This window comes from Anomaloglossus baeobatrachus, chromosome 1 (genome assembly GCF_048569485.1).
Source record: "Anomaloglossus baeobatrachus isolate aAnoBae1 chromosome 1, aAnoBae1.hap1, whole genome shotgun sequence".
Classification (NCBI taxonomy): domain Eukaryota; kingdom Metazoa; phylum Chordata; class Amphibia; order Anura; family Aromobatidae; genus Anomaloglossus; species Anomaloglossus baeobatrachus.
The window spans coordinates 533,562,791-533,583,582 of record NC_134353.1 but is presented as its reverse complement, the minus strand read 5'-3'; the positions used below and the strand labels follow the sequence as shown (position 1 = coordinate 533,583,582).

At 45.5% G+C, this 20,792-nt stretch overlaps 1 protein-coding gene across 1 annotated transcript in view; it reads left to right on the top strand.

The window, feature by feature from the left end:
- Window positions 1-20,792, top strand: part of SH3GL2 (SH3 domain containing GRB2 like 2, endophilin A1) — a 247,014-nt gene that overhangs the window by 167,673 nt on the left and 58,549 nt on the right. The window contains exons 3-5 of the mRNA XM_075316478.1: window positions 2,171-2,243; window positions 7,236-7,379; window positions 11,776-11,909. Of these exons, the coding sequence (XP_075172593.1) occupies window positions 2,171-2,243; window positions 7,236-7,379; window positions 11,776-11,909 (351 nt within the window). The remainder of the gene's footprint in view (window positions 1-2,170; window positions 2,244-7,235; window positions 7,380-11,775; window positions 11,910-20,792) is intronic.

Sequence of the window (20,792 nt, the reverse complement as noted above, 5' to 3'; positions counted from 1 at the left end):
GGCTACTATTTAATATGAGTTGAAATGTTATTGGCTAATTCTGAACACAACCACATTCCCAATTATACAGACATATGAAAAAGTTTGGGCACCCCTATCAATGTTAACCTTTTTTCTTTATAACAATTTGGGTTTTTGCAAAAGCTATTTTAGTTTCATATATCTAATAACTGATGGACTGAGTAATATTTCTGGATTGAAATGAGGCTTATTGTACTAAAAGAAAATGTGCAATCCGCATTCATACAAAATTTGACCGATGCAAAAGTATGGGCACCTCAACATAAAATAACATTAATATTTTGTAGATCCTCCTTTTGCAAAAATAACAGCCTCTAGTCGCTTCCTGTAGCTTTTAATGAATTCCTGGATCCTGGATGAAGGTATATTTGACCATTCCTGTTTACAAAACAATTCCAGTTCAGTTAAGTTTGATAGTTGCCGAGCATGGACAGCACGCTTCAAATCATCCCTCAGATTTTCAATGATATTCAGGTCTGGGGACTAGGATGGCCATTCCAGAACATTGTAATTGTTCCTCTGCATGAATGCCTGAGTAGATTTGGAGCGGTGTTTTGGATCATTGTCTTGCTGAAATATCCATCCCCTGCGTAACTTCAACTTAGTCACTGATTCTTGCACATTATTGTCAAGAATCTGCTGATACTGAGTTGAATCCATGCGACCCTCAACTTTAACAAGATTCCCAGTGCCGGCATTGGCCACACAGCCCCAAAGCATGATAGAACCTCCACCAAATTTTACTGTGAGTAGCAAGTGCTTTTCTTGGAATGCTGTGTTTTTTTGCCTCCATGCATAACGCCTTTTTGTATGACCAAACAACTCAACCTTTGTTTCATCAGTCCACACGACCATCTTCCAAAATGTAACTGGCTTGTCCAGATGTGCTTTTGCATACCTCAGGCGACTCTGTTTGTGGCCTGCTTGCATAAATGGCTTTTTTCGCATCACTCTCCCATACAGCTTCTCCTTGTGCAACGTGCGCTGTATTTTTGACCGATACACATTGACACCATCTGCATCAAGATGAAGCTGCAGGTCTTTGGAGGTGGTCTGTGGATTGCCATTGACTGTTCTCACCTTTCTTCTTCTCTGCCTTTCTGATATTTTTCTTGGCCTGCCACTTCTGGGCTTAACAAGAACTGTACCTGTGTACTTCCATTTTTTACTATGTTCCTCACAGTGGAAACAACTATGTTGAATAATCTTTGTTTTCAGATCATTTGAGAGTTGTTTTGAGGAGCCCATGATACCACTCTTCATAGGAGATTCAAATAGGAGAACAAGTTGCAAGTGGCCACCTTAAATACCTTTTCTCATGATTGGATACACCTGCCTATGAAGTTCAAATCTCAATGAGGTTACAAAACCAATTTAGTGCTTTAGTAAGTCAGTAAAAAGTAGTTAGGAGTGTTCAAATCAAGAAATTGATAAGGGTGCCCATACTTTTACACCGGTCAAATTTTGCTTAAATGCGCATTGCACATTTTCTGTTAGTACAATAAACCTCATTTCAATCCAGAAATATTACTCAGTCCATTAGTTATTAGATATATAAAAATGAAAAAGCTGTTGCAAAAACCCAAATTGCTTTAAAGAAAAAAGGTTAACATTATTAGGGATGTCTAAACTTTTTTATATGACTGTAGAAGGGTGTTCACACTTATGTTCCCGCCCCCCCCAAAGAAAACCCAAAACATAAAAAAAGAAATACATAAATATTTCCATTGGTTTCTTTGTACAGATTATGGGTGATATTAAAGTGTAAAAAGTTCTTAATTGCTTTGATTTTTTACATGACTAAGACATTGCCATTTTAACAGGTGTGTAGATTTTTTATGTCACTATAGCTGCTGCTAGACAACATTGTATTTAATCAGAGAACTCTTATAATTTCCTTCCGATCTTGGGGAACCCACATTTTATAGGAGGTCTATGCTTTAAACAAATGCAAAATATATTTTCTGGATTATTAGATGAGAGATGAGAAAAATATTACTGTATGTTGGTTTGAAGTAAATATGTATATGTCACTCATCATAGTGTAATAAAATATTTCTTTTACAGTCATTATCTGTATTTGGTAAAGAATAATGCATAAAAGTAATGTTTTTTGATAAAAACTCTCTTCTTTCTGTTTTTATTCTAGAAAGTTGACGTGACTAGTAGAGCAGTCCTTGAAATAATGACCAAGTCAATAGAGTATCTTCAGCCCAATCCAGGTAGCCCCCTTTGTCTATAACATTTTATGTTTTTATGTTCACAAATGTATCAGTCATCTGATTTACTGCTAGTAGAGCTGGGCGGACTCGCAAAAAAAACCGTGACCAGCGGGTCCCTGCTAAATTTAAAAAAAAAAAACAGATCCAGTCCGGAATCTGGTACCCATATATGTCTATGGGAACCAGAATCCAGAGATTAAAAATTTTGGTACAAGGAGATAGGGGAGTAGGAGGGCGCAAGGTGTATTCATCGAACCGCTGTCATGGCAACACAGTGCTTCCAGGTTACGCATTCAATTCTGAAGCCGACAATTAACCCTCATTGAATATTCACTGCTTTTCCCACCCACCGCCGCGTGTAATTGGTTGCAGTTAGACGCACCCCCACCCTGAGTGGCAGCATGTCAGCTGACTGCAACCAATCACAGGCTCCAGGACGGCCGGTGGGTGGAGAAAGCAGTTCAAATTTCGTGGGTCCGTATCGTGGTATAAAATAAATTAATAAATAAAACAATTGGCACAGGGTCTCCCTGTATTTTGATATCAGCACAAATAAAGCCCACTGCTGCAGCCCCCAGCTGTCGGGCTTTATCATGGCTGTGTATCAGAAAAAGGCCAAGGTCACACACCCACGCGAGTCTCATATCGCATCACCCAGCAGCAGCACACTCTCCTGACAGGAGCGTGTAGCTGCATAGCAATACATGCAGCTGATCTGGGTGATGCGATGCGAGACTCGCGCAAGTGGGACTCTGGCCTTACGGTGCGCTTACACGAACCGTATGACTTGGACGAGTATCGGATTGCATCACCTGACAGCCGCACACTCTCCTGACAGGAGCGTGCATTTGCATATATTTCTATGCAGCTGCACGCTCGTGTCCGGAGAGAGTGTGTGGCTGCCAGGTTATGCGATGCGAGACTCCTGCGAGTTATACCGCTCGTGTGAGTTGACCAGAAGGCTGGAGTCACACTTGCACGAGTCTTGCATCGCATTACCCGGCACGGCCTGACGCTCTCCAGGCACAAGTATGCAGCTGCATAGAAGTGCAGGCAGCCGACCCGCTCTTGTCTCATGTCTGAAGAGTGTGTGCGGCCATGCTGGGTGATGCGATGTGAGACAAGTGCAAGTCCTTTGCAAGTGTGACTCAGGCCTAATAGGAACCGCATGGGGCCTTTTGTTTATTATTATAACAATGACGTGCGGTCCCCCCAATTTTGATACCCATCCAAGATAAATCTGACAGCTGGGGCTGTATTCGTAGGCTGGGGAGGTCGAGCCTAAAAATATCAGCCTCCAGCTGCCTGGAATTGTTGCATACATTAGATGTGACAATCCCGGAGCTTTACCTCGCTCTTCCCGGTTGCCCTGGTGCGGTGGCAATCGGGGTAATAAGGAGTTAATGGCAGAACACAGCAGCCACAAAGTCCTGGATTAGTAATGGCAGCGTCTATGACACCCCACATTACTAATCAATAAGTGACAGTAAATAAACACAGACACCAAAAAAATCCATTATTTGGAATAAAATTACAAAAAGCCACCCTCTTTCACCACTTTACTCTTTCAACACACCCCTACAGGTCCGACGTAATCCACACAAAGTCTCATGACGATTCCTGCTCTGCAACATCTGTGTCACAGCGAGCGGCCATAGAGCATGACTGCTTGCTGTGTGCTCCATAGAATGAATGACCCGCAATGACTGATTGGAGTCAGACGTGGTCACACAGGCTGGGGGACATCTGACTGCAACCAAACACAGACGCAAGACCGGCTGGTGAGTGGGGAAAGCAGTGCTGAGTGCATATGTTCGAGCAATGATGAGCAGAGGCCGCAGCAGCAGTAGTGTACAGCCGAACGGGAGCAGTTTACAGCCACGACGAAGCCTCGGTAAGTATGAAGTGCTCACTTCATTCTGGTTTTCTTTATTTTTTTTAATGATCTGGATCAAACAGCCGTGATTGCCCAGGCCCGGCACCTGGGAAACTTTGACCACGCGGATCCGGACTTTTACAATCCGGGTCTGCCCAGCTTTATTTGCTAGGCCTTCACTGCTGTCTGCACAGCACTCCCATCTAGAAGATGGCTGCAGATGTAGGAACAAGTGATAAGCCACATCTCGACCTCCTCCATTAAAACTCACAGTATTTGCACTAGCATCCTAGCATCCATAACTTCTACAAACACATATAGCAGGTGTTAAGTTTCTCAATGGAGGGAGGTAGATTTGGTGTATCACCTGTTGCCTCTCAATCTGCAGCCATCTTCAAAAATTTAGAAAGCAGAACTTCTTAAAGCATATATGATTACGTTGCTAATGATACATACAGTGGCATGTAAACGTTTGGGCACCCCTTGTCAAAATTACTGTTATTGTGAACAGATAAGCAAGTGGAAAATGAAATGATCTCTAAAAGGCATAAAGTTAAAGATGACACATTTCCTTTGTATTTTAAGCAAAACAAATATTTTCATACTTTACATTTGAAAAATTACAAAAAGGAAAATGGACCAATACAAAGGTTTGGGCACCCTTAGAGGTTTGTGTGCTCAGATACCTTTGACCAAGGTAGGTTTCAGACCTTAATTAGACTGTTAGGGTTATGGCATGTTCAGTATGATTGTTAGGAAAGGCCAGGGGATGCAAATTTCACATCTTTATAAAAACCCAGCGTCCTCTAACCTTGTGCCAAAAAACAGCAGTCGTGGGTTCTTCTAATCAGCTGTTTATCACTCTGAAAATGAAAATGGTGGAGGCCCATAAAGCATGAGAAGACTATAAGAAGATAGCAAAGCATTTCCAAGTTGCCCTTTCTTCAATTTAAAGTATAATTAAGAAATGGCAGTTAACAGGAACAGTGGGAATGTAGGATTGCTAGAGAGGCAAATCCGAACCCCCGCTCGACTGCAAAAGACCTTCTGGAAGATTTTTCAGACTGTGGAGTTGTGGTACATTGTTCTACTGTTCTACTGCAGAGACACTTGCACAAATATGTCCTTTATGGAAGAGTCATTAGAAGAAAACCTCTCCTGCATCCTCACCATAAGATTCAGTGTCAGCGGTATGCAAAAGGGCATTAAACATTAAACAAGCCTGATGCATTTTGGAAACAAGCCCTGTGGACCTATGGGTTTAAAACAGAACTCTTTGGTCACAATTATCAAAGATGTGTGGAGAAAAAAGGGCACAAAATTTCAGGAAAATAACTTATCGACAACTATTACGCATTGGGGTGGATTAATCATGCTTTAGGGTTGTGTTGCAGCCAATGACACAGGGAACATTTCACTGTAGTGTATGCAGTGAAATTTTAACAAATTGTTGATGCAAACGTAACACTCTGTAAAAAAGCTGAAGTTGAAAAGAGGATGGCTTCTACAAATGAATAATGATCCAAAACGCGTGTGAAAATCCACAATAGACTAACTCAAAAGGTGCAAGCTCAAGGTTTTACAATGGCCATCACAGTCACCTTATCTGAACATCATTGACAATCTGTGGCTAGACCTCAAAAGAGCGGTGCATGCAAGACGACCGAACTGGAAGACTTTTTCAAAGAAGAATGGATGAAAACCATTCAAACAAGAATTGAAAGACTCTTGGCTGGCTACAAAAAGCATTTACAAGCTGTGATAATTACCAAAGGGAATTCTACTAGGCACTAATCATGCAGGGTGGCCAAACCTTTGCATCAGTCCTTTTTCTGTTTTGTCATTTTTCAAATGGAAAAGATGAAAATAATGTTGCTTGTTTGTTGTTTTTTTTTACTTAAAATAGAAATGAAATGTGTCTTCCTCAATTTGCTAAACTGTTCACAATAACAGTAATTTTGACTAGGGTCGCCCAAACTTTTACATGCATATTATGCTTTTTGTTAATATACAGTATAATACCGTATGTTTAAATTCTCATATAATTTTAGTTTCAGCCAATACAGTGGCTGAAAGTTTCTCCATATCCTGTGTTGATCACACAAATGAAGGGCTTATTACGTATGTTTTTTTGTACTGTCAGCAAAATATGCACCAGTGTAAGCATAGATGGGTTTCCATTGAATGAATACAAGATCTAGACCACGAGTAAGACTATTGTCCTTGCAGAGACCTGACAAACCAGTCTAGCTGTTAGTGAGGAGACTTATAGCTGCAATGCCCTTCTGGGAAATATTCAAATTGTCTCTCCATCAAGGAGACAAGCTCTAGCGCCACCTATTGGAACTAGCAATCCTAAAAGTCAAAAGTGGCTTTTTAACAAGCCTTTTCATATGACTAAGGATTTATGCCAGATAAGAACCCCAATTTGCAAACAGTGTTTCGGGGTGATTGCCCCTCGTCAGTGCAAAGTGTGGGTATCTGATCTGGCTTATGAGAAGCTATACTGGGGACCACGGGGAAGACTATTCTCCTTGCGGAGACCTGACAAACCAGTCTGGCTGTCAGTGAGGGGACTCATAGCTGCAATGCCCCTCTGGGAAATATTCAAATTGTCTCTCCAGGAAGGAGACAATCTCTAGTGCCACCTATTGAAAGTAGAAATCCTAAAAGTCAAAAGTGGAGAGGCAATTTGAATATTTCCCAGAGGGGCATTGCAGCTATAAGTCTCCTCACTGACAGCCAGACTGGTTTGTCAGGTCTCCGCAAGCAGAATAGTCTTCCCCGTGGACCCCACTATAGCTTCTCATAAGCCAGATCAGATACCCACACTTTGCACTGACGAGGCGCAATCACCCCGAAACACTGTTTGCAAATTGGGGTTCTGATCTGGCATAAATCCTTAGTTATATGAAAAGGCTTGTTAAAAAGCCACTTTTGACTTTTAGGATTGCTAATTCCAATAGGTGGCGCTAGAGTTTGTCTCTTTCCCGGAGAGACAATTTACAAGATCTAGAGAACTGTCGGGCAGAAAAACCATTCAACTTAATAATGAAAAATATTTATTTGTTGAAACTGGAATACCACTGTTTTTGATGTTCACTTTTTCTGTACAGCTTCCCGAGCTAAACTCAGTATGATTAACACAATGTCAAAGATTCGGGGTCAAGAAAAGGGACCTGGCTACCCTCAAGCTGAAGCCTTACTAGCGGAAGCAATGATGAAGTATGGGAGGGAAATTGGAGATGAGTCAAATTTTGGTAAGTTGTATTTCGTTTTCATGTTAAATTATGCTGTCTTTGATTATATTGTGTCTCTTTTATCATTTATGAATTTATTTTTAAAAAAAATTGTGATTTAACTCCTTCACGACCTATGAGGTATATTTACTTCATAGGTCATGTCCCTTGGTTTGATGTGGGCCGCACGCTGAGACCACATCTTTCCCAGCACATATCTAATTGGCTAATCTGCTCAACAGGCATGTGCTCCTAACAGCCGCAGGTGGATCGGAGATCCGCCTGCGGCTGTTACCCAGTTAAATCTCGCTGTCAATCTTTAACAGTGGTATTTCACATGTACCGGCGTAGAGCGCATCATTGCCTGTTCCCATCACGGGCCTTGTGACGTGATCGTGGGGCGCCATCATGGGTTGTCATGACAGCCGGGGGTCAGCGGATAGCTCCTGTGTCTGTCATGACAAAATTCTTGAGAATGTTGGCTGCGAGCCGACATTCATAGGAAGTCATCATTACTGCTGTACACAGCAGTGCTGATGCTGATGAAGTGATGATGCTGATGAAGCGAATGGATGACTGCAACTTTAGTTCCTTTTAAGGGGATTAGTAAATACAATAAAAAGTGAAAAAAAAAATTAAAATAGCACAAAAGTTCAAATCACTCCCCTTTTTGCCCAATTGAAAATAAAACTAAACTAAAAAAACACACATATTCGGTATCTCTGCCTTCAGAAATGTCCTATCTATCAAAATATAAAATAAATTAATCCGATTGGTAAACAGCGTAATGAAACAAAAATTCAAAAGGTCAAAATTGTTACTTTTTGGCTGCTGCAGCATTGCAATTAAATACAATAGGAGTTGATCAAAACATGGCATCTACTCATCAATTGTATCAGTAAAACCGTCAGCTGAGGACGCAAAAAATAGCTCATCATCACTTATCCACAGATCCTGAAAAATAAAAACATTACGGGTCTCTGAAAATGGCGCCAAAGGCAATTTTTTTTATTTTTTTGTTCTAATACACACAAAGCAAATAAACATGTATAACAAAACATGTGTAATTGCAATAATTTTCTGGGAGCAATACTTCATTTTCTGGAACAAGTTCAAGGCTGCCAACACTTTCAGCCATCTACATACATGATTGGCAGTTTTGTCTGTTTTCCAATTCCGTGATGCACCGCGGCACTGTCCGTTGTGCAGCCGCAGTTTGAACGATGCACCGGCTTCCAGGTTCTCACTGCACACATATACACACACATACACGTGAGCACATATACACACATAGCAGACACACATGGATACACCGAGCACACACTGTCGGACTAGCTACCGGAGGAATCTTCAGTAATACCAGGCCTGGCCGCAGCTCCGGAGTGCAGCCTGGACTGAACCGTGAGCGCCGAGTAATTGATTCCCGCGACTGCGATTCAGTTCATGACAGCTGCCGACAGGCCGGGCTGAACTCCGGAACTCTCACCTGAGCTCTGGAGTTCAGCCCGGCCTGTCCACAGCTGTTATGAACTGAACCACAACCGCTGTGGAATCAATCATTCGATGTTCGTGGTTAAGTCCTGCAAGCCCTGAGTTCAGTCCATGCTGCACTCCGGAGCTCAGGGGAGCGCTCCGGAGTGCAATTCAGGTAACCGCAGCCAGGACTGGTATTACTAGAGATTCCTCCGGTAGCCAGTCTGACACGCACACACACATATGTCTTCATACAGACACTGCTGTATACTCACCTGTCCAGGGCCGCCACCGCTTCTGCTGTCAGCGCTTTACTGCAGTTGAATGCTTTGTGGTGCCGTAAAGCATTCAACTACAGTAAAGTCATGACAACATCCCGCCCTGGCCGCTCCATACACCGGACGCTATCACTGAGGGGTCTGTGTGCCTGCAAGAAGCAGCTGAAGGCTCTGAGGGCACAGAGGAGAAGTGAGATTATCTTTATTGTGTGTAAACAACGTCATAATAGGGGACAGAAGGGGACCAGCAGGAGCACATTATTAAACAATGAGCTCATTACTGCAGGGGACATTATGAAACAATGGGGACTTTACTGCAGGGGACATCAGCCCCCCCACCAGATCTGTATGTCCCCAGATCCCCATCAGATCTGTATGCCCCCAACCCCCCACCAGATCTGTATGCCCCCAGCCCCCCTCATCAGATCTGTATGCCCCCCAGCCCCCCCCAGATCTGTATGCCCGCAGCTCCCCCACCGGATCTATATGCCGCCAGCCCCCCCCCCCAACGAGATATGTATGTGTGTCGCCCACCTGCAGCGGTCGCCCCAGGGACACCACTCCACCTTAGGGGATGCCACAGGGTCTTCACTTTGATATTTCTGGCAACAGGTATGTGGGTTTTGTATATGTACAGGAGTCATGACGCCATTAATGGTTTGCGGTCAGGATTATGGGTGACCGCCACTGCAGGTTTAACGAGCGTCTGGGGCTGATGGAGTCTGCAGTCGGATGGTGTGACCTCTCGTGAGTGAGGCTGCCCCCAGGCTCGGGTGTGTAAAATAGCAGCCCCAGTCCGGAAAGTCTTTCAACTTGTTTTTACTCACTTTTGGATGTTTTGTGAGGTACCCGGGCGATGCTGAGATTGACCAGGTGAAACCAGGTATCCTTTAGGCCGGTCTAAGGGTAACCGTTAACTTGCCTTCCTAGCACTTCTTGTTTCGGATAACCCCTCACTTGAAGTACTGTGTGATTTATCCAGGGAAGCCGCTACTGCCTTTTCTCCCCTTTTTGGCCCGTTTGCCGGCAGCGTGGACCAAGGAAGATGGCTCGATCCTTCTTATGGGCTCCCTCGTTGCTGCTGAGGCTCGGAATCTAGTTGGTTGGTGAGGGACTTGTAGTTCCCCTCACATGCAGGTTTAGCAGATCAATAAATGGACATCTACTCTAGGGACCTGTTCCCAGTGCGTGCCTAGTCACCAGAAGTCCCCGTACTCGACCGACTGACATCCTCAGCGTGTTTCTGACTGACTTGCTGGTGACCATTCTCCCCTGCTAACAGCTACTTCACGTGCAGGGTCTGACTAGAGTGACCGTGTCTGCTTCTCCTAGCAACCACGCTCCTTGCTACCAGACTGGCTCTCCTCCTACTTTCCTGACAGCCGCTGCAACCTTAGCTTCCAGCCTCTCCATTCCACCCCTTGATGAGATGTGAAGACAAGCCCCCTCTTGGGTCTGCCCAAGGGTCCCCTCTCAGGTGTGGGAGACCTGGTTGCTATGTGTCTGTGCGTACACACCCTATTCCAGCCTTCAGGATTACCTGGAAGTACTGACCCAGCATGGGTGCAGTACTCAGTGGTGCCTGACCAGGTCAGGGGCGCCACATTTGCCCCAAGCCCCCCCACCAGATCTGTATGCACCCAGACCCCCACCAGATCTGTATGCGCCTAGCCCCCCCACCAGATCTGTATGCCCCTAGCCCCCCCACCAGAACTGTATGCCTCCAGCGCCCCCTCCAGAACTGTATGCCTCCAGCCCCCCACCAGATCTGTATGCCCCCAGCCCCCCCACCCGGTCTGTTTGCCCCCAGGCCCCCCCACCAGATCTGTATTCCTCCAGCTCTCCCCTCACCAGATCTGTATGCCTACAGCCCCCCAACAAATCTGTATGCCTCCAGCCCCACTCACCAGATCTGTATGCCCCCAGCCCCACTCAACCACTGCTCCTGTCAGCACCACTAAGCATAGACAGACGTTCATTTCACAGCACTCCCAATGCGATAGCATCGGGCCTATTTCTAGTGATTTTATATTCATCACATCGGACAAATAGGACGCCGTGCCACCTCCTCCCATCTTACACCTCCATGAGCAATACAGTCTATACCTGGATCGCATATACTCAACTCTTCTCGCAGGCTGTTGAGAACAGTTATTACTCATTAAATTTAAAAAAAGGACAAATGGCAGCCACCATGTACAAGCAGAAGTCAGGATGTCAAAAGAGCAAAGGAAGAAAGACTGCAATGTGAGAAAAGAGGTCAACAGACTTTGTTTCAATGGGTATCAGTGTCCATGTGAATACAGAAGGTGTAAATGATAGCACAAAGTCTACTTCTCAAACGTCTACAAGGGTTTTCACACAGAGATGTGCTCTGATGTTACAAATGCTCTAAGTACGAAGACGGAGTAGTATTAAAAATAAAATTACAATAAAAAATGTACGTGCTAGAGGGGCCTGGCTGTGGGGTAATAGTCTCACTGCCTGTAGGGCCATATTAATTGGGTATAATTGCATCACTGCAGTAGTGTGCGCGTGTCAGATGCTATTAAGTACAAAATATTTATGAAAGCTTAGGATACAGTATACATTATATACCTCATATATACATGATACCATCCACTTGATTACATGAATGAGTAATTTTCTGATGTATTTCTTACCAGGTCCGGCACTTGTTGATGTTGGAGAATCTGTAAGGGAACTTTCGGACATTAAAGACTCGTTAGACATTGAAGTGAAGCAAAACTTCATAGATCCGCTACAAAATCTGCACGATAAAGATTTAAAGGAAATCCAGGTACTGCAAAGTGTGAATGCAACACAGAAAATAGAGGTCTTAAAAACTTGAAAATGAAGCTGCACGGTGAGGCATTGTATGCCGCCTTCAGTGTATTATATTTGATGCAGTAGCAGTAAATTTGTGCTGCCATGTGTAATTGAGCCATTGGCAAAGAAAAGTATTGTGACACATGCAGTTACTTATCCACAATAGTCAGCAGCGTACTAGCTGCTAATAATAGATGCTCACATTTCATATTGTATAGAGTATGACAGAATTAGGGACAGAAAATGACCAGTCATCGCTCTGCACATCCTAGAATATATGAATAGTAGGCTGTGTTACAACAGTATATTGTATGTGTTATTGAGGGACATGGGAAATCGTGTGTTATCAAATTATTCTCCATTAATCTCCTATTAGATTCTATTGCTAATACGTGTTACGAAAGAGCTTATTGTAATATATATTGATATATTCTTACCAGTATCGGCTAATCAAAACCATATCATTTATTGTTTGTTTTTTAAATTGAGTTAAGTACTTTGTATATATCCATGAGCTCGACTGGTTCTTCCTCTTTTTTCCGTTTTTTCCTTGCGTCGCTCAATTGTAAATTTTAATATAATACAGACCAAGTTTTATCAGTGTTTTTGATTCAAGTGTCATCAAAGTTTGGTCCAAGTTCCATTCATTTTAGGCCTCTTTTACACATCCGTGAAAATCACGCACGTTTTTCACGGACGTGTCAGAGGTGTGTATTACCCTCGGTGTGCCGTGTGTATGGCACACGTGTGTTCTCTGTGTGTTATCCGTGATAACACACGGAGAACGGAAACTTTCTGCTCACCGGTCCCTGGCATTGCTCTCCGTGGTGCTGATCTTTGGTCTCCGGTCCTGCCGACTCCCCGCTGCTGCTTCCGGCCGCAGTGAAGTGAGTATTCAATGAGCATAATGAGCGGCAGTCGGAAGCAAGTGACAGCAGCAGCAGAGACAGGAGGGCTGGAGAAGGTGAGTAAAGGTTTGTTTTTTTTCCCCAGATACATATGTTTTCTCCGGAATGTGTCACACGGAACACACCCGTGTGGTCCGTTTGTGTTACTTGTGACCCGTTTGTGTTCCGTGTGACACCCGTGATGCCGGAGAAAACGTGGACATGTCTACGTGTGGAGCACACAAGCACACGTTTGCTTCACACGTACACACGGTCCATGGCAGAATACGCACATGAATGCAGACCCATTGATTTTAATGGGTCTACATGTGCACGTGTGTCCGGTACGTGAGAAAACTGACCATACACGTACCGGAGGCACGGACGTGTGAAGAGGCCTTACTCAGATTTTTTTTTAGGGACCCATACGCTTGCATTTTATGTGAACAGCCTCATTGACTATCCTGGATACATGTTCTATTTGTGAAAATCACAGATAGAACTCGTACCTTAAAAATGGATGTCTGAACCCTTAGGAGCACAATATGTAAAATCTCTGGTTGTACTGCAACTTGTTATTTCTTCAGAGTTTCACTGGCGGTGATCGATTTTATCGCTCACTCCCAGATGCTGTCAATTAGAGCTAGGCAGATAATCTACCGTGTTTTTCCAAAAATAAGACACTGTCTTATATTTTTTTTGCCCCCCAAAAAAGCGGTAGGGCTTATTTTTGGAGGAGGTCTTATTCTTGGAGAAACACGGTTGGGGGTAAGTTTACCTGCCAAAAAAGCAGACCCCCCACTGGGGGAAGAGAAGAGGTACACAGGGGGAGGCAGGAGGCGCTTTTTTCTCCCCTGAGGAAGCCATACGTCAGGTGGCGTTAAGCATGGGGTCACACGCCTCCTGCCTCCCCCTGTGTACCTCTTCTCCTCCCCCCTTGGTACCTTTTGCGCCGTCGGGTGTGGGTATGCTACTCTGCAGACTCAGCTACTCCTAGCATAGATTTACACCCACCAATTTGTGTTGGTTAACCTTGCTCTGTTTACCAGGGGTTGATTATCCTAGCATGTTATTTATCCAGGGCATGGCCACAGGTAGGTCTATGCTACAGACTGGATGATCATGTTTTGTACACCTTAGGCAATATAGGTGTTTATTACTAGCTTAACAATCTATGACCAGCGTTCATAGGGCATATAATTTGTGGTATATATACCGGTTATTCACCTCTCCTGTTGTGGATGTCTATGCCATCCATTCCATCTTAATATAATTATTTTGGCATTTTTAAAGTTCTATGTATTGACTTTGATATTCTGTATTTGACTTGAACTTACTAATACCCCTTCCTACCCTGCTCTGTGGAGCCGGTTATCCACATACCAGAACATTCACTGTTTGGAGGTTTATTGTATTTATTTATAAGAGGTTTCCTCTATCATTGTATTTGTGAAGCCGGTTATCCACACACCGGTGGCTATATCTGTACTGGGTTATCACCAACTACCATTTGGAGGTTCATTATTTGTAAGAGGTACCCTCTATTATTATACTGGTGTATTGGAGGCTGGCGTGGTGGGGAACCATGCCATTTCTGGCTTTTTAATAGTTTTTAACCATTTGTGTATGTGCCCTTGTTTATCTTGCTCCGTCCACTCAGTGTGTACAATAAAATATTTTTCACAATTATATTACTGAGTTGGTGATCCCGTTTGTGGTATATCTTTTCTCTCTTTTTTGCTTGGTTACCTTTATATACCAGGAGATCCCGACGGGTGGTGCCCTTCCATTTTTCTTGTAGTCTAGTATTCTTAGGCGCAGCGTTTTGGTGATTGGCAGTATCTGGAAGGGACAGGTGAAAACGCTCTCCTCCAGAGTAGACTCTGAGACTGCTAGGCTATGTGCCCATGGGAATTTGTACCCACAGATATGTCCGCAGATTCGCCACAGCTGATCCCTGGAATCTGCAGCTATCCATAGCTGCAGGATTCCAGCGAAATAGCTGCGGGAAACCTACGCTCATTCGTGCGACCTACCTGCGGAAGTCCCGGCCTCTATCTCTATAGTGGAGGGCCGGGAATTCCGCAGGTATTTCCGCAGGAATAATTGACCTGCATTTACGTGCGGCTGCGGGACATCCGCAGCATATTCCGCAGCCACACATAATGCAGCATGGACACAGCACTCCCCATGTCCCATAGGATAACATGGGAAGTGTCTGTACTTGGTAAAACCTGCGGATTTATCTAGAAAATCCAGCTAAATCCCAGGTTTTCCGCGGCAAAATCTGCGGGTACATAGTCCTGTGGGCACATATCCCTAGAATGCTGAGCTCTAATTGGCAGCATCCAAAAGTGATGGGGAGAGCAAGCCCCCAGAGAAGACTCTGAAGAAATGCCCAGTTGGACTACAAGCAGAGATTTCACATACTGCTCTCCAGAAGAAGAAACAAATTGAAATATCTCAGCAATGGAGTGACACAGCACAAAATGGAACAGAAAAGCAGCAGAAAGCTTATCACGCAGCGGCGGGGGGCAGTTGCATATTGGATCTCCTGCACACTAAAGACAGAAAATTGTGGATGGAGATTGAATGTGACCTATGCCCGAATATGGCACATGGAATCTTCTGGTTGTCATCTAGAACTAACCTTGGGACCCTAGGAGTTTCCCTGATCCTCTTGTCCCTGGCTACAGCGTGGAGGACAGCCAATAGACTATATAGATTGACAGGAGAACCGGGTCCTATGACGCCTCTGGTGGGCAACCCCGCGTTTCAATGCTGGTTTTACGAACCTCATCCCAGACTGATTTCAACGCCAATGGGAAGGATTCCACGAGTTAAAGACGTAATTACCCAACAGGGATGTAAACCACTGATGTCCCTGCTTGGAGACCGGCCACGGGAACCAGGTTACTTGTTCCAATATCTACAACTACGTAGTTTCATAGATTCTCTGGCTCCGGTATCTGAGATACATAAGGATCTGACTCCATTTGAAAAACGATGCTTCCTTAGAGAAACACCCCCTCACATAGTCTCAATAATCTACAACATAGCAGTGCCCGAGGGGGGTGGAGGAGACGACTTGCCTGACTACGTTAGACATTGGCAAACAGAATTGTGCCAGACTTTTCCCAAGGCACAATGGTGTAAGTCATTTAACCTAACACATAAATCCACCATTTCTTGTAGAATGCAGGAACTCAATTATAAAATCCTCTCACGGTGGTATAGGACACCCGCCAGACTACATAAAATGTTCCCAGAGGTATCTGACGCCTGTTGGAGGTGCCAGACCTCAGTGGGCACAATGCTACATATCTGGTGGACCTGCCCAGGGATACAGGGACTTTGGAAAGATGTCTTTGCTCTCTATAACCATTTACATCACACGGAAGTGACACCCTCACCGGAAGTGGCCCTCTTATCAATGTATACAGGGGCAGCCTCCAAGGCGAAGAAAGGCTTGCTCTCGTACTTCATGATTTCAATGAGGCAAATCATACCGAGGCATTGGAGATCCCCCTGTACATTGAGGAGAGCAGACTGGGTAGAGGCTATGGATGGCCTGCGGCGTCTGAAGGAGTTGAGAGCGTTTGAAGAAGGGAAAGACTCCTTGTGTTTCTCGGTTTGATATCCGTGGCTTCAGTATAGAGAAACACAGCAATTCCAAATCTGGTTACTCACAGGCGCTCTATCACAATAAATATTCAAGAAGCCGGGATGGGCTCCCGGACACAGGAGTGGCGCGGCATCACAATACAGACCTTCTCCTCCCCCCCCCCCCATTTCCCCATGTCTTCCCCTCCTTCCCTTTTTCTCTACCTATCTTTCTCTCCCTCTCTCTATATCTCTTTCTCACCTAATTGATATACATAGGGTCATGTTTTCATACCTATTGAACCAGACTATACAGAAGGAAGTTGCCTTTAACACTTTACACAGAATAAAGATAAAGATAGAAGATTATTACATGTTAAAATTAAGATGTTCTATAGGATGTTATACAGATTTTACCTTCCACATGATTTGCGATACATTTCATAGTACCATACGTTTTACGAGACTTAAAGACATAGGTTATTTTATAATCTTCATATGCTGTAACATTGGGCAACATGAAAGACCCTTATACATTTCTTATCTTCTGTTATATGAAAACTTTTGAAATAATAAAGAAATATTAAACGAAAAAAAAAGCAGCAGAATCTGGGGAGCTAGTTTTTTTACTCAATGTTTTAGGTTTTTTTCAACCAATAAAATTAAGAAGGAACCATCGCTTTTTAAAAAAATTATATAAAACTCCTTGTAAAAAAAATCCCTTGAGCTTTACTGATTCTACTGCTCTTTTTCATTTTGCTGTGTGTCACTCCAATGCAGATATTCACATTTGTTTCTTCTTGAACACACTATGTAAAATCTGTGCTTTTCAGTCCTTCAGATCATTTCTTTACAGTCTTCTTTGGGGGTGTTGTGGATTCTCCCTTCCCTCTCAGATGCTGCCAGTCACAGCTTGGCAGCTCATCTAGCAGTCTTGCAGTTCCTGGCGGTACTGAGCTGTGATTGGCTTCGTCTAGGAGGGGTAAAAGAAGACTTTGAAGAAACGCCCATTCGCAGAGATTTCACTTTGTGTGCTCTGTAGAAACAAATGGGAATTTCTCTACAATGGATGATGCAACGCAAAATAGAAAAGAGTGCCAGAATTGGGAGAGAATAGGGATTCTTAGACGGTGTGTAACTCAAAATCTTATATCTTTAAAGTTGATCAGAAACTATATCATTCTGACTGATTTGGCCCTCCACAAAAGTCACAGTTTCTCATGTTAAACTTGTCATAAGTGAGTTGTGTCAAGGCTTTTTGAATGACTGTATAAAGCATAAAATAACAAAAATCTAATCTCCAGAATTTTATGTTTGTGTTATTAGTGAAAATGTACTAGTATATATCTTGTTGTGGGATGATCTATTTTTTGGATTATTCCAGATTGTACTTGTTTCCGCTGCACTTGCTGAATTATGTTACTGGTTGACCCTAGGTGGACCGTCAATAGCCATAAAGTTACCATAATTTCATTTATCCCTGTAGCTCTATTAATGTACATGTCTTAATGTACATACTGTATTTTTCGGACCATAAGATGCACTTTTTTTCCTCCAAATTTGGGTGGAAAGTGTGGGGTGCGTCTTATGGTCTGAATGTCAAAGCGGGTTACCTGCGGGGTAGGGAGCTGTGGGGAGGGAGCGGCTGTGGAGTGGGTTCACAGGAGGCAGGGAGGGTTGCTGCTGAAGGAAGCCGGCGGCTGGAGAAACCACGTGTGCCCGCTGCTTAAAGTAAACGAATATTCATTAGCTGCTCCCCGCCCACCTCTCTCTGCAGTCAGTGACTAGAAGTGGGTGTGAGGAGCAGCAAATCAATACTTGTTTAATGTAAACAGTGGACACATGTGGGAGCTCCAGCCACCGGCTTCCTGCAGCGGCTGGGCAGACTGTGTGTCCGCTGTGAAGGAGGCAGGAGCAGGGGGCCGCTGCAGTCATGTCTGGCCCGGAGGAAGTGCAGATTACTGCAGTGTCCGGGCCAGAACACGGCATACCATCACAGCACAGTCGCAGGCTCTGTGCTGAGTGCTCACATTGTTTTCACTTTGCTCCTGCCTCTGCACTAGAAACAAAGTCTCCCGTAACAGCAGGACCTGCAGTGATGTAATGAAGAGGGGTGATCCAGAACAGCACAGTGCCCTGCCTCTTCATTACATCACTGCAGGTCCTCAAGATATGGCAGACTTTGTTTCTAGTGCCAGGACTAAACTGAAGCATGATGAGCATCACATCTATAAAAATAAAGCAATAAATAATATCTATATATATAATTGCCTTATTCTATCTGTCTGTCTGTCATGCTCCGAAATTGTGTCCTTACGGTGACACAAAGCTGATTGGCCGCTGGGCTCGCCATGGCCCCGCCCCCCCACACGGATTGGCCTCTCGCCCTGGCTCTCTGCAGGCCCCGCCCCCCTCACGCAATGCACGCTCGCTCTGGCCCAACTGACACGGAGCCCCGATTCCCAGGTGAGTACACACACACATCAGATCACACTCACTCTCACACTCACTCTCACACACACCTCACACATCACAACATCCTGGGATATCGCTTGCTTCTACACCGGCTCCGTCAGGATCCCAGCAGCGCCACACATAACCTTGCGATGCTGGGATCTTCACGGAGGCCGTGAAAGCTGGTAACCATTATACACATCGGGTAACTAAGGTCCCTTAGTTACCCGATGTGTATCATAGTTACCAGTGTACACCGGCTCACACTCACTCTCATACACACCTCACACACACATCACATCGCATCCACACATCAAGGTCCTGCAGCGGCGGAAAATACAGACACATAACAGCACACACATAACAGCACACACATAACAGCACACACATACACACACACAAATCAGATCACACTCACTCACACACACACACATCACATCGCATCCACATACTCACAACATCCTGGGATATCGCTTGCTTCTCGGCCTCGATACTGTGCTGTTGTGATCTTCCAGGACCTGCCGGAGGATCACATGGCCAGAAGCATGTGATATCCCCGGATGTTGTGAGTATAAGCGCGTATGTGCGATATCGTCAGTGTCTGTGTGTGTGAGTGGATGCGATCGGGTGTGTGTGAGTGGATGCGATCGGGTGTGTGTGAGTGGATGCGATCGGGTGTGTGTGAGTGGATGCGATCGGGTGTGTGTGAGTGGATGCGATCGGGTGTGTGAGTGTCGGCAGAAGAGCACGGCGTGCTGGAGGAGGCTGGGAGCAGAGAGGCTGATCATGGGGAAGGCTGGGAGGAGAGAGGCTGATGCTGGGGGAGGCTGGGAGGGGGAGGCTGGGACGAGGGAGGCTGATGCTGGTGGAGGCTGATGCTTGGGGAGGCTGATGCTGGGGGAGGCTGGAAGGAGAGAGGCTAATGCTGGTGGAGGCTGATGCTTGGGGAGGCTGATGCTGGGGGAGACTGGGAGGGGAAGGCTGATGCTGAGGGAGGCTGGGAGGAAGGAGGCTGGGAGGAGAGAGGCTGATCCTGGGGAAGGCTGGGAATGGGAGGCTGATGCTGAGGGAGGCTGGAAGGAGAGAGGCTGATGCTGGGGGAGGCTGGAAGGAGAGAGGCTGATGCTGGTGGAGGCTGATGCTTGGGGAGGCTGATGCTGGGGGAGACTGGGAGCGGAAGGCTGATGCTGAGGGAGGCTGGGAGAGGGAGGCTGGGAGGAAGGAGGCTGGGAGGAGAGAGGCTGATCCTGGGGAAGGCTGGGAAGGGGAGGCTGATGCTGGGGGAGGCTGGAAGGAGAGAGGCTGGAAGGAGAGAGGCTGATGCTGGTGGAGGCTGATGCATGGGGAGGCTGATGCTGGGGGAGACTGGGAGCAGAAGGCTGATGCTGAGGGAGGCTGGGAGGAAGGAGGCTGGGAGGAAGGAGGCTGGGAGGAGAGAGGCTGATCCTGGGGAAGGCTGGGAAGGGGAGGCTGATGCTGAGGGAAGCTGGAAGGAGAGAGGCTGATGCTGGGGGAGGCTGGAAGGAGAGAGGCTGAGGCTGGGAGGAGAGAGGCTGATGCTGAGGAAGGCTGATGCTGAGGGAGGCTGGGAGGGGAAAGCTGATGCTGGGGAAGGCTGGGAGGACGGAGGCTGGGAGGAGAGAGGCTGATCCTGGGGAAGGCTGGGAGAGGGAGGCTGATGCTGGAGGAGGCTGGAAGGAGAGAGGCTGATGCTGGCGGAGGCTGATGCTGGGGAGGCTGGGAGAGGGAGGCTGATGCTGAGGGAGGCTGGGAGGAGGGAGGCTGGGAGAGGTAGGCTGAGAGAAGAGAGGCTGATGCACACACACACACACACACACACACACGTGCGCGCACTGCACAACACACCACACACACACACACACACACTGGGAACCACAAACAACTGCCCT